The 14,844-nt window shown below is 30.9% G+C and overlaps 1 protein-coding gene across 1 annotated transcript; it reads right to left on the bottom strand.

Annotated features, from left to right (window-relative positions):
* Nucleotides 1–786: 786 nt before the first annotated feature.
* LOC106055399 (DNA polymerase alpha subunit B-like) lies at nucleotides 787–13,281 on the bottom strand. The gene is made up of 18 exons (XM_013211640.2): nucleotides 13,048–13,281; nucleotides 9,588–9,709; nucleotides 8,485–8,570; nucleotides 8,321–8,375; nucleotides 7,831–7,961; nucleotides 6,854–7,041; nucleotides 5,912–6,000; nucleotides 5,539–5,694; nucleotides 5,193–5,255; nucleotides 4,916–4,961; nucleotides 4,369–4,487; nucleotides 4,232–4,270; nucleotides 4,062–4,135; nucleotides 3,866–3,977; nucleotides 2,638–2,774; nucleotides 2,003–2,065; nucleotides 1,750–1,876; nucleotides 787–1,279 (listed from the first exon to the last, which is right to left on the bottom strand). The coding sequence occupies exons 1-18, from the start codon at nucleotides 13,127–13,129 to the stop codon at nucleotides 1,130–1,132; spliced, it is 1,839 nt and encodes a 612-aa protein (XP_013067094.2). The 5' UTR covers nucleotides 13,130–13,281; the 3' UTR covers nucleotides 787–1,129.
* Nucleotides 13,282–14,844: the final 1,563 nt, after the last annotated feature.

Raw genomic sequence — 14,844 nt, 5'->3', positions numbered from 1 at the left:
TCTTTCTACAGACATGCATCCGTGTAGATAATGTAGAAAAAAAAATGAATAGAAATATGTAACATAGAGCGTCAAAGCCGTATTTGTGTACAGGCACCTATTTCTAGCGATTCTTCATAACGGCAGGCAGATCTTAAAAGGCTCCAGTTGTAGTGTAAATAACCCAAAAGAGGAAGCACTGAAAACTATTGGAATGATGTGGCTGTGTAGAGCCTTGATTAGTTAATACATGTCAATCTGATTGGGTTGTGGGGTAATAAATTATTTCTTTGGCATCATCATTTATTTCAAATTGCAGGATGCAGCATTATTCTTAAAAAGTTGACACTGCTGTTCCAAGGATAACTTTTAATTGTTACCTAATGTTTACAAGTGATAAATAAATTATCAGCTCTGAAGCTATATGCCTTTATTAAAGAAAATAAACAGAAGCATACACATTACCAGGAGTAAAAATTGTAAACTGGCAAAAGCCCAAAGGTAGACCACGAATACGATGGATTGATGATCAGACACCTACAACATCTTGGGGATTTGAGACAAAAGGCTCAGGAGAGATCTCAATAGAGGGGATGTGCTGAGGCCCTCCATGGGCTGTATGTAGCGCCACTTGGAATGGATGGATAAACATTACTCAATATTAAGGGGGACAGGAATTTGTGAGTTAAGCAGTGTTCCAACATAAAGGTTCTTCTGTCCAAATAATATTAATTTTATTATGGTTAGGGTTTGGAACAAATAAGTCATTCATTGTAATAACAAAACAATGTACATAACTCATAGCCGTGAAGTATATTTATTAGTATATTTATTAAGATATATTTTAAAAATTCAACATGAACAATTCAATATATATATTTATATATATATACAATTTTTCTGATTCATACCAGATTTTACTGAACTGAAGGAATGGGTATTGCACAAAGATAACAAGAATTAAAAGAACATCTATTTTTTGGCTGCCCGAGTTGACATACTTTTGTTGTCTTAAGAAAGAAAAAAAATGATGGTATGCTACTATATTTTTCAAGTTATTCAGATAAGAAATTGAAAAACAAAAAAATGATTATGGCAGTTAAATGATTTTTAGGCTGATTGGAACAAATAACAGGTTTAGTGCAATATTTTAGACACGAACAATTTGCCCAGAACAAGCCTCAGCTGGTTGGATCTTATCTGGCAACATATCAGTATTGATGCAAATCTGTGCAAATGTCCCACCAACAGTTCCTGTTGTCAGCCTGCCAGGATTAACGCAGCAACATCCATCTATATTCTGGTGAAAACAAAAAAAAAAGACAAAAGATTACTATATTATTAATGTGGGGATAAAAGTTATATTAAAAAGCAAACATTAAGGGGCAGTGTGGCTATAAACTATGATTGATGGTCTAAAATTTGAATAGCAGCAGAGGCTAGGTTTTGAGCAGCCCTCTCAGCTCTGATGGATGATTCGGTAAAAGTAAAGACAATTGACCAATGGTAAAAAGACAAAACAGATTAAAATCTAATTCACCTTTTATATGGACTACAATTATTTTCTGTCCCTACCACTTTTTTAAAATGTTGCTTAAAAAATTTGCTCTCAGGACAATAAATGGCTCTGCTTTAAAGCCATATTTTTTTAACATTCAAAATAACATAACTATGCATACTAAAAATACACTTTAAAAAAAATATTGGTAAACATCATTTATTTATTGAATGTAAAAACAAAACCAAAACAATAAGTAAATGCAGCCAAACCTTTATAAATGCCTTAAGATCTGAAGGCAATATCAATAGATGAGGAGTTATTGGAAGCTTTCCATGGGCATCATATAATTCATAATCCAGATTGACATCTTCCAATGGGGGATACAGTGGATAATAACTGAGATTAGAAGTGAAAATATTAGCCATAAAATACTAAAACTAAATGCTGCTTTTTTTATATATATAAAGACCTAACTTTGACCAAGGTAAAAGTTGACCTATTTATAAATAGAACTTTGATCACCTGTGCTGATGAAGTACATGTTGAGTTAAGCGGCCAATTCTGTCCATTTTTCCCATTTGCCCACTGGAGAAGAAAGTTTTTGCAACAATCATGATAAAAATCAGTAGATTCTATATGCTTTTTCAGAGTTATCACTATGAAACAATGCCACTAAGCTGGTGACATTAAAACATTCTTTCTTAATATTCTGAAAAGAGCTGAGTATAAGAAGAAAAGGAATGTATATAAGATACATGCGCCGTATTTTAAGGGCTGTGAGTTAGTGTCTCCATCATGACATGCACATTACTGTGAAAGTTCTCTTTTCAAAGAAAAAGAATGTATAAGATATGTGTGCCTTACTTTAAGGGTTAAGCTAAGTTAAAAGTGTAAAAACAAATAGTCAATGTCCAATTTAAAATGAATGTTCCGTCAACCGTAACTACTACCACTACTAATATTTTGGCATTTGAAATTTGTATTGAAAATTAGTTGTTTTTTTTTCTTTAAAAGTTGCCCCAAAAAGTCAAGATTCAATATTTGCCAAGGTGTGTTGTACAATTAATACATCAATACATGATAAATTACAGAGAGCCACTACTTTTGGTACTCAAAAAAAGTGTCTTTAGTGACCATAAAAAATTTCGTAGACTCACAGTGATATTTCTGACTTGGTAAGATGCATGAGAATATCAGTCGAGGTCAATCCTATGACAATGTTGTTGACCGACAGTGTACACGGGTCTGAGACAAAGTTCAAATGTTTTGTTAGCTCTAACTCCGCATGACTTCTCTGCGGACAATAAAAATAATAACCAATTAAGAAAACAAAACAACAATGCAAATAAATAGGCAAAAAAAAAAAAAAAAAGAAAACAGTTCACAGATCGAAGGAAATAGAGAATGCTTATCAATATTAGAATCCGTTTTGACTACATCACTACTGTTGAACAATCTTGAGCTACATGTAAGATTTTCAAATAGATGCATAACTAACAACCTGTTCCTCCAGTCCCAAATACTTTGAAATGAAAATTTATTTTTTTCAATTGATGTAACAGCACATTTTCCAAGAATTATGTTAAGACAAAATTTGTGCAAAAGAAACAAACAGCAATAAGATGCTAAATGGTACTTACAAATAAATAAAAATAATTTTTTTATACGTCTTTAAAAAAAAAGGCTAAGAAGTCTTGTGACTTAATGGCTGTGCAAATAATAATAATAAGGCTTGTCTTCAAGTCCGAAGATTAGTGAGAAATGCTGTATTTCCTGTGGCTACGCAGCCCCAGCTGTGACCTGCATATTTTGCCACATCCAGGGCAAGTATAACCATTGTCCGCAGGTGGTCGATTTAGATTTTCTTTTCGCCATCTGCGTTTGTCCTGAGCAGCAGATTTTCTTTTGGTCTCAAATGTGTATCCCGCAGCCGCTCTCTTCTATGTCAGCCAAGGTAAATGTAAAGCACAAAAAGAAAGATGCACAAAAAGGAAATTTAGTCGGGTAATTATAATGATTTCAAATGGTCCTTCCTTGAAAAATTTCTGAAAAAGATTTTTTTATAAAGCAATAGCAGTGGCAACAACCATCCATGTGACTTTAAAGTCTAAAGAAGGATTTGACCCTCACTTCCATCCATTTAGACCTGTACATTTTTCTTTTGTCTCCATTCCAAGTTGTCAAAGGATTTTTAATCATGTCATCTATCTAAGCCTCAATCTCTTTTAGACTTCATTTCTATAAGCTTTTAACCCTATACCACCTTTCAAAATGAAATATCCCTCCCAATCTTTCTTTTAACATTTCTGAAACACTTATAAGTAGATGTGAGCCATCAGACAACTACAATATTTAAACATTTAACAAGTACAAGTTTGAATTTACCTTTGAACCGTTTGCATTATATTCAGGGATACTGAAACCAGGTTGAGGATATACACTAAAAAAATGATGTGCATCACGACATGAAGGCACTATCACAATCTTAGTGCCCAAACTGGAACAGAAAAGAAACAAAAATCAGTTGATATAAAACTGAGACTATCCAAAAAAATAAAATTCCCTATTTTATGTGTTTTACCCCTGAGTAGCTCTTCCTATTTCTTCCATTTGTTTGATGAAAAGCTCTTGAAATGTGTCTAATAACTCTCCACTCTGAGAAAATTTAAAAACAACATTTGTTTGTTGACTAAGGGTTAAAAATATTTCTTATAAGGTTTTCAGAAATGTTAGCAGTTTTTTAATACTTACATTAATTAATACATGCTTGATATCAACAAAAGGACCCATCTGGAAATAAAAAACAAAATTAATATTAAATTCAACTTTTATAATAACTAACAAAGCATACATTTTAAATTGCAAAAATAACATGAAATAAAATTTACCAGAATACACAAGTCTGGTTTGTCTTGGACAATCTTTTTCATTAATTCAGACAGGGGAGAGTAATCTAAGACATCACTTGGTGTGTAAGGACCAACAGCTATGTATATCCTAAGTTTACCTGTAAGTGATGGATGGTAAAAACACTTTCACAAAAATGACAAGATAAAGAACATTTTAAAATTCATCAGACATAGCCAAAATAAAACAGTAGGCCCATATTATAGCCAAAATAAAACAGTAGGCCCATATTATAGCCAAAATAAAACAGTAGGCCCATATTATTCTACCTTATTGAAAGTTGGTTTAAACTCATTTTATTAATTTATCCCACATTGTTCTGAAAGACCCTTTAAATTTAGTAGTATGTGATGTGAAGGTAGAGTTGTGCCAGAAAGGAACAAAAAAGAGGTAGAGATTTAGGAACCCTAAAGCACCAGATGAAATGTAATTTCCTATCTTATTCAGGACTAAAATATGTTTCTAAACAAGTAAAAAAAAAAAATTCCAATTATCCTTATAATATTTATAACATATTTATTTACTAACCAGAGCAATGTTTGTTTGTAAATTCTGAGAAAGGTAACGGCACAGTCTGGAAATAAATAAACAAATTAAAAGTGAGAGGCACATTGTTCAATTCAATGATGAGCATAGAACTAGTCTGAAAATGAAAAAGTCAACAAATTGTTACTGTATATTTTAATAAATAACAAAAGGTTATAATATAATTACACTGGCCAATGGGGTTTCCAAGTGATCTAAGTCAAAGCTATATCCCTAATTACAAAATATTATTCCACTGAATTAAAAAAAAGATACTTACTGGATATATTTTTTGTACCACAAGTTTTTTACCAGTATTATTAACACCTTCACAAGTCAGAATCTGAAAAAAATGTCAATGGGTGACTTTTACAATGGTGAAATTGATCTGGATAATGCACATAGTTCCTTCGGGATACTAAAACTACTCATTATTATTAAAACATTGTTCAAGTAAATTTCTATCTCAATTTACACAAAATAAAACAAAAACAAACTAATTAGACAATAAAGATTCTATATTTAGTTCACATGTTTTTTTTTTATTATTTGTAATATTTAGAAAGAAAATAAAAATCTTATAAATTTATAAGATGTTTGCTGATACATTAAAACAGTTATCTTACCTGACCTGGGAAAAGACTATAATTTGTCACTTCTGAAAGATCTAGACTAATACACTTCCCTGATGACGTTTCATGAGAACCTTCCAGTAAAACAGATTGATTATTTAGACGGCCGATACTGTCACAACAAATTCTACCAGCAACTGTAACACTCTCCTGTAGAAGGAATTCAGACATAAATTTACATTATTATCTAATATATATGTTAATATGAACCAAATAAATAGATTGAAGTTGTGAAAATAATTCTGAAATGAAGTAGCTTAATTGTATTCCAACTTATCTAACATTTCATCAGGTTTGTATAAAAAAAAAAAAAAAAAAAGTTGGCAATGCATTACATAACACACACACACACAAACAAAAGCTTTACCTGAGAAGGAAGAGCAACATGGCTCAATTCTTCAATTCCATGAGCATTTTGTAGTAATGTAGACATATCTTGAATGATGTCATTTAAAACTAAAAAAAAAGCCAAGAAACAACTTACAAGGAGAACACCCTAGACCACTTCACTTATTTGGGCAGTAGGGTTAGCAAAGATGGTGAAACTGATGACCATATACAAAATTGCATTAATAAAGCTAAGTTTGCCTTAGTACTCTTCAAACAATATGGTGATTCCAAAGCACTGTCTCTACAGAACACAAAAGCTACATGACACCAACAGCTTTATAATTATTCTCATTAACCCATCATCTTTCCACTTACTATATCAATAATATGAAACTTAGCTAATGGTTTCCTTACTATTAACTTGGAATTATTAAGCATTTTATTTCAAAAGGACTTGGGATGCAAATATCACTTCTCCCTATTTTTATTATTTCACAGAATTTTTCAACATTTCATTTTTAATTCTACTTTTAAATAACTTACTGATATGTGTTAATAACCATTTAAACAAATAAAGAATCGAATTTGAGGAAAAACAGGGATGAAGATGTAGTTATGATCTAAATGCTTCAATTAGCTGCATGATATATAAATATATATATATATATATATATATATATATATATATATATATATATATATATATATATATATATATATATATATGTGTATGAATAAATAAAAAATATATATATGGCCGAGTGGCATAAACCTCTTGATTATCAAGAAGACTTGAGTTTGAACCCAATGTGACTATGAATTGTGTTTAATGAGCACCTCATTCATGTCACATGTCACCACAGAAAACTTCCTGATACCCCCAACTTCAAAAAAGAGCTTCTAAGCACCCTAAACATGCTTTAGTAGCATGAAAGACACTGTAGTAATAATAATATAGTCTACATATATTTCATCTTACCACTGGCTTTTTCATGCATCTTTTGAAACATATACTTTGTATTAGAGTCCAATGTAACTTCGGATGAAAATGGTGTTATCTTTACCATCTGAACTTCTCCTTGCCAGGAGAAATCATTCATGGAGCCAAAAGTCTGAACAACATCACCAGAGTTAGACCTGGAGGAAAACTTGGAAGATGGGGTCGACCTAAAAAAATGTTTTGTAAAAGATTTTCTGTTAGCAATAAATTGAAATACAAATAAAAATGAAATGACTCTATTGATAAATCTTTTTATAACTGTTTTTTTTTTAATTAAAGGTAAAATATATAAATTTAAAAATCCTAATATCATCACCAATGAAAAAGAAAATTATTCATATTAAATTTTGGGCCAGAAAATATTTATATTTTGAACTTAGAAATGTTTAACCCATTAGCTCCTTCTGCAGTTGGAAACGTTTTCCCATTTTTGTCCTCAACGTTGTGGAACGTTTCTTAAATCCCCTATTCAATACACTTGCTTTAAACTCTTTAAAAAGAAGATTTCTTCTTGTCTCGTTGCAAGCGTGATTACAAATCATTTTGGAGATTACTGATTCTATTTTTAATAAAATCTGGAAGATTTTTATTGTTTATTTTATTGTTTATGTAATTTTTCAAACGAACAGGCCCCCATAGCTCCAGTGTATAAGGCCCCACGTGGGAAAATGGGTATTTTTGAAGCTTTTTAAATATTCTAATAGTATTAAAAGTATATATTTTATTAAACTAGTCATATTGTTTTATTTTTTAAAGTTGTTTGTTTATATGTATTAGATCTTAAATTTGATTATGTTTAAAAAAAAAATATTGTTTAGGATTTTTTTAATTCGGAGTTATCCCTCTTTGCTTAGGGCCTGGGCAGGGTTTTTCTTAACCGGAAATAGGAGCTATTGGGTTAAGCATGGATAAAAAATTGAGAGACACAAAGTTGTAAAAAAAAAATTATTATTTACCCAGCAGGAGTCATAACTTTAGGTGAATATGCTGCAGTAACTGTGGGGCTTCTGTTCAGCCCCACAAATCTCTTGTTGGAATTAGTCACATCCTCTGGTGTAAGTTGCCTTTTGACCTGAAGTAGATGTTTCTACAACAAAGAGATAGAATTATAAATTTAACATAGCTGAAACATGTTATTAGCAAACATATGTATCTTTTCATACCTTTCTTAATAAAATGTATAATGTATACCATTTTAAATAAATACCTTTTAAAATTCTAGGTATTACCAAGGCATATATTTTAAAGAAATTTTACCAATGCCAATATGGAAAATTAACTAATAAAAATTACTAGCTAATATGACATTATTAGTCCAAGGTTAATATCTGTTTATTAACATAGTGATAGTCACTGGCTGAACAACTTGAAAAATTTACATAAATTATATCATCTGAAGTTACCATGTGCAAAAAAATTACCCTGCTATTAAAATTTTCTTCTTACTTTTTGCTCTGGTGTGGCATAAGTTCCAATGATTTCTATTTGGTCATCTGAAATACTGTTAAAAAAAAAAGGATAAATAGAACTAGATAAAATTTAAAGTAACTTAAGTACTATTAATTTGCTATGAGGTTATCTATTTTTATTTCATAATTAAGCATACCAACCTGTCTACAGAACCATTATTCAGTGATACATTATTTTTAGGCTTTTGATTTTTTTTATGAAGTCCTGATAATTTTTTCTGTAGCCACTGAAAAAAAGGAAGAAAATTTATTAAAAATGTATAATCTTCTAAAAACTTAAACTTTTTATATAATAGAGATGAAGTTTAAAAAAAAGACTAAATGAATATTGAAAGTTGTTACTAGCTGAGAAATTATTTATGTAGTAGACATTGTCACCAGGAGAAAGTTAGAGCTAATAGAAACAACTAATCTGTATATAAATATTTAACCGGACAAGACTTCACAAGCCCTTTTAATATACTCAGGGCTCATGGCTGAATTTAAATATTTCAACAACCTAAGTTTTGGCCCAGCTCATCTAAACAAAGCAAATGAACTATTCTGAAGAACCAAGATCAACAGTATTAAAAAAGTAAATTGAGATTGATTAGACACAAGTAAAATGTATTTATAAAAGTATAAGCATAACCTACAAACAAATTTTTTTAACAAGAAATACAAAAAAAAAAAAGCTTATAGGAAGTGTAATTGTATCAATTAGTTTGGATCAGTCATGGAATTAAAAAAATATTTGGTCAACAACAAAGAAATCCATCAGATATTTAGTATTTTAATAACAAATAAAGTTCCATATATATGGCCTAAATGAATGAGGGCTATGAAGGACCAGAGTTTAACATTTAAGCCAATGAGTGAAATATATTATGAGTCTTGTGACTGTTGCCTCATTAGAGTGTTGTTGGGACCCTGTAGCAGATCATGGTTGAGAAAACTGATCTGGATTGGGCTGCAGTTATTGCCCATATTATACTGCTATTGTGCTGTATAAATGCTTCTGTTTGTTAAAAAAATATATATATATGTAATTTTTAAGCATCAAGATGAGTATCAAAATTTAATAATGCATTGCGATTATTTTATTACATGGAAAAATATTTCTTACATCATATGCCCATCACACATAATCCTACAAACTTAGATTATAGAATTTTGTCAATTTGTTTCGTGCAAAATAATTTATTTAAAAAAATTAATGTATCTTTTGAGAGTAACTGTAAATGTAAACAGAATTCTTTATTTACCTCTCTATCAAAAATAAGAATATTTTCAATAGTTAGATCTACTTTACGAGTTGAAGAAAAAGCCATCCAATTATTTACTAATCCATTAGCATCAATATCATAAGACAGGCATAGTTCTCTTACTGAAAAAAAAAAACATCACTCAAAAAATTAGTTAATTAGTATAGAAGAGTATTTTTAGTCTTACAAAATGTTTACTTACTTTAACCTCTAACATATCAAGTAGTCACCAGTCACCAATCTCCTATAATTTCTCTTCAGCTTATCCAAGTCATTATCTATTAGATTCTATATTAGCTGATGATTTCACACAGGCAGCTTAAATCTGAATATAGATCTAGATATCTACATCTAAATCTATATAATTCTATATTATAGAGATCTAATGGTCTATAGCAGGGGTGAGCAACCTTTTTATATCGAGGGCCGCATCTTAAAAAAGTTTGGGAATGGCAGGCCACATATATGTATATATATATATATATATATCTTAGAAAGATACACTAGCTAAATGTGTAGAATGTCTTTTTCTTTTTTTCACACTCCACGCGTTAAAAAATTACAACAGTTAGCAATTTTTTAAAACAATTTTACGATTTTTTAAAATTGCTGTTTTCTTTTTATATCACAATATCCCCACAAATATACAGTTGTACTTATTGTGCAGTATTTTACTTTTTACACTCATGCATAATGTTCTGGAGCTGTGAAGCAAGCTTACTAGTGGTTACCCCTGTGAATGCTGTCAAATTACAGTCAGTTAAAATTGACCAGTGATTATACTTGTTTAGTTTCCACAAACAAATGTTTGCTCACTGAATGAGACAATAATATATGTTCTGGAAGTTGAATGTCTGGACGAGCGAAACCTGCCCTTTTGGAGCATCACCAGAGAATGCTGACCATGTACTTCAATGGTGCATACTAAATCAAGAGACCCGAAAAAGACTCTCCAAAGACTATTCGGAGAACTACCTGATCCGGAAACCACTGCGCAGTTCATCTCAGATGTAGAATTACTGATCTGAACCCTCCAACATGTAAAATGAGAACGATGAAGAAGAAGAACTGATGTATGTGTACCTAAATAGTGTGAACAGCAGCAAAGTTTTTTTAAGTGTGGAAATACAGCTTCTGCCACCCATACGACTTCCACAGAACGAAGTACTGACTGGAACTTCTCTTTGCTTGCAGTTATGTCCTCTGAAGCTGAATCAGCTTCTGCGCTAAATGGTGAGCTGATGGTTTTGAAAGCTGGTTCTTGACGTCTTAAAATTTGCTTTTATAAATTGTTCAATTAAGGAATCTTAATAAGTTTTGTACTTTTAATTATTTCACTAATAGTTTCACCTTTTAGCAAAGGAAAATGACAAAAACTATTTTCTTTTGCTTGCCTGTAGAAATGGGAAAGCCTTGTTTGAAAAGATTTAACATGCATTTATATTTCAAATGTAAACAACCAATCGCAATAGTATTAATAAGAAACATGAAATCTGTCTTCCACTCTTCATTAGAAATACTGGTAACAAAGCCACAGTCAATGTCCTTCAAGTAACATAACAATTTCTTCCTTGAGATTTTATATTCTTCTTATTCGCCTTGCCCGTGCTAGGATAGCGGATACATTGCATTATTTTGTTCATAAATCGGAACTGCCTGTGGTTAACACCCCCTAGCTTTACTAAGTTTGATTACTACGATGGTTTTGTAGATATAATGTCGAAATTTGTATGCAGCTTTGTGCAAACTTTCCTGTTTAGAGTTTATGGTTGGGATATTTTTTATTAAATTTTTTTTTTCTCAGTCAAAGATCGAGCTACATTAGTTGTTACACTTGCCATCTTGTTCCAAGCCAACCCAACACTCAGAGATTGTGTCTTGAATTGAGTGTATTGATGTATAGCCAATAAGCATAATCTTTGTTTACTTAAAACTTTTATAAAGAGACAGTTTCAATAATTTATACAAATATTATTTTTAATATTTGCATTTTCATATGTATATACTGTGGGCACACCTAATTTCTATAGGTGTCGGCTGGCCGCATAAAACACTTCAGCGGGCCACACGTGGCCCGCGGGCCGTAGTCAGCAGCATCTCTTAGACTTAGAGCCGACTAAGTGACTGTGATGGTTAAACCTGTTGTACTAATGTTCTGAATTCTGTTATTGGACTTGGTTTATTTAAATGTAAATGTTAAATGCAATGATGGTTAAACAGGACTCTGTCTTTAGCCTTTATGGTTGAGTCGGACTAGAAGCATAAATGAGGTATCAATGAACTCCATTCAAAAAGATCTATTTAACTATACTAGTTTCATTTGGCTTCATTAAAGTTGAATTTTTTTATCAAAGTACCTAGATACTAAAGTCTAAAGCCCTTTTACTACTTTTAGGCTTTTTCATGGCTTGTGCTCCAATGGACCTCATTCACCAATCGTACACAAACAACATTTAGCCAAGTGATTCTATATATCTTCTATACAAATTATGTAATCCATAGTGGCTGTCACGTGATACATATTTTTCATTATTTTATCAATATTCTGATGTAGCTAAATGTGTGTATCGACGATTGGTGAATGAGGTCCATTCATTTAGATTCCCATTTCCATAGATTTAATTTTAAGTAATATATCTAGATCTATTAAATCTAGACTCTAGATTTCTAGATCTATACTATACTTATAGTTATAGTCTATAAATAATAGAGACTAGGTCACTAGACTATCTATTCTATAATACTTATACTTATAGTTACAATTTACAACTCTATTAGTATTATTAAATAGTAGTGTAGAGTGTAGACATAAATGATAATTCAAATGCATGACTAAATAGTAAATGCATGACGCGTAGGACGTAATCATCTTCTTTTTTGAAGTAACGTCTGTATTAATTATATAGATCTAAGTCTATAAGTATAATATAAGATGTAATTCTATATAGATCTAATATTGGTATTACTATTGTTACTCAACTGGGGTAGATTTAGAATTTAGATCTAGATCTATATAATATTACTATATATAGATCTAGAATTTATATAAATCTAGATCTAGAATAATCTAGATCTATCATTCTATTTCTTAGTTTTCTATGATCTAGATCTAGATTTAAAAAAGATTAGTAGATAAATTTTAAATTTAGAGTCTGGTGGATTCATCAGTGAGTTATTTACTTATTTAGACTTATTAAGTTATTATTATTAGTTTAGACGCCCACGTAGATCTCTATACCAGAGTATAACTCTATTGATTATAATTGATCTATGAAATCTATGTAAAAAAAATTAAACAGTTACAATTATATAGATCTAGAATCTAGATCTATAGAGTATAGACTTTATAGAGTTTATAGACTATACAACTAGAGACACTAGAGTCTATACACTATTAAAGTATTATTAATTATACACTATACAAATACAGTAATACACAGATTAACAGATAATTACGAACATTTCGACAGCTGATCATTGTCCACATCCTCTCCGAAAATATCAAAGGCATCCGAAATTTCCTCGCAAGTAACACCTGCCATTTTTACTGATTTAGACTAGATCTAGATTATTCTAGATTCTAAATGTAATGTTATAAACTCTGAATGCTGACCACACAATATAATAAATATTCTTAGATCTGAAGATTCTATTGTTTATCTAGGAAACTTTGTAATTGTTTTCGCGCAAAATTAGATGTCGTTTCCGGGTCATGAAACGGTGTAAGTATAATTTTTTATTCTTATCTTCTTATCTTATATAATACAGACGTTACTTCAAAAAAGAAGATGATTACGTCCTACGCGTCATGCATTTAGTCATGCATATTAACCAATGACTTAAATTCTGCCAAGTCACTGGTTTTCCTGGCTAGCTCAGGCAACCCATTCCATGCTCTAATAGCACTAGGGAAGAAGGAGTATTTGTACAAATTTGTCCTAGCATATGGGACGAGGAATGTGCCTTTATCTTTGTGTCTTTCAGAGTTATTAGAACACTTCCATGGACATAATAATGTACTCTTTTTTAAAAATCTAATAATAACAATTTTTCATATTGGCTTTATTCGTTAAATTATAAGTGCTTCCTAGTGTTATTAGAACATGAATGGGTTGACGGAATCAACCAGGAAAACCAACGCCTTGGCAGATTAACTGAATGACTAGATTGACATAAAGATACGCGTATGACGTAATTATCTTTTCTTTTGAACTAACGTTTGTAAATTATAAGATAAGATTATAAAATAAAAGTCGCATTAAAAATAAAGCAATTTGAAAGCTAATCAGAATTATCAGACCGGCCTGTGCTTATTGCTTAGAATCGTCCCACACATTTTCGATCCCCTATCCGTCAACTAAAACTCAGCTGTTGGGGATTTAAATTACTTTGACACCTTTCTCATTCTCGTCGTGGCGACTAGTGATGGGAACTAAACTAACTTTCAAAAGTTAAAAACTAGTTATCAACTAAAATAAAGTAGTTAAACTATTAGTTTATCACGAATTTCAAAATATAGTTAAACTAAACTAAAAAAAAATAATTAAACTGTAACACTTTTTTTGGGGGGGGGGTGGGGGCGGGGTTGACCTAGAAATATTTATCCATAATAAAATCAGTAATAAGTAATATGTTTCTTACATAAACGTTAATGCACAATAATTTTTTTAAAAAAGATGTCTAAATAAATATATATATGTGTGCTTGTATTTTTGCCTTCAATTAAAACCTTTAGAAAAGAATGGTACTCTTTTTTTTAAATTATATTAACTTATTATATAACGGAAAATTTTAATTAGGCTACTTATACCGGTAAAGTTTAAAATCTCATTAGATAACATGCAATTAGAGTTTAAAAGTTAGATCTAATAACCAATGAAATAGAAACGAAATTGTTGGAGTTTTAAGAAACATTTGACCGTATAACTATTTCATAGTGTAAAATACATGCTTGACTAACCATATACCGATGTGCTATTTTTTGTCTGACCACTAAAAATACAACTAACACTATTGCATAACCGTTAACCGCGCAAGGGAAAAAAAAGGTGGTCTTGTCATTATGAACTGCACACTCAGTACACTATATAGGCCTACATGTGTACGTCTATCTGGCCAGGTTGTTAAAATCAGTTGGGCACACCGTACAGTCTATTTACTTTCTGGGCTGGGAGGGTGTGTATAACTATTTTAGTGTAAAGATCATGCTTGACTAGCCATGCCTCGTCTGACCACTACACATTAAGCAAAAACACTA

Source organism: Biomphalaria glabrata, chromosome 3 (assembly GCF_947242115.1).
Source record: "Biomphalaria glabrata chromosome 3, xgBioGlab47.1, whole genome shotgun sequence".
NCBI classification, from domain to species: Eukaryota; Metazoa; Mollusca; class Gastropoda; family Planorbidae; genus Biomphalaria; species Biomphalaria glabrata.
The sequence above is the reverse complement of the archived record's forward strand: the minus strand, read 5'-3'. Positions and strand labels throughout refer to the sequence as shown.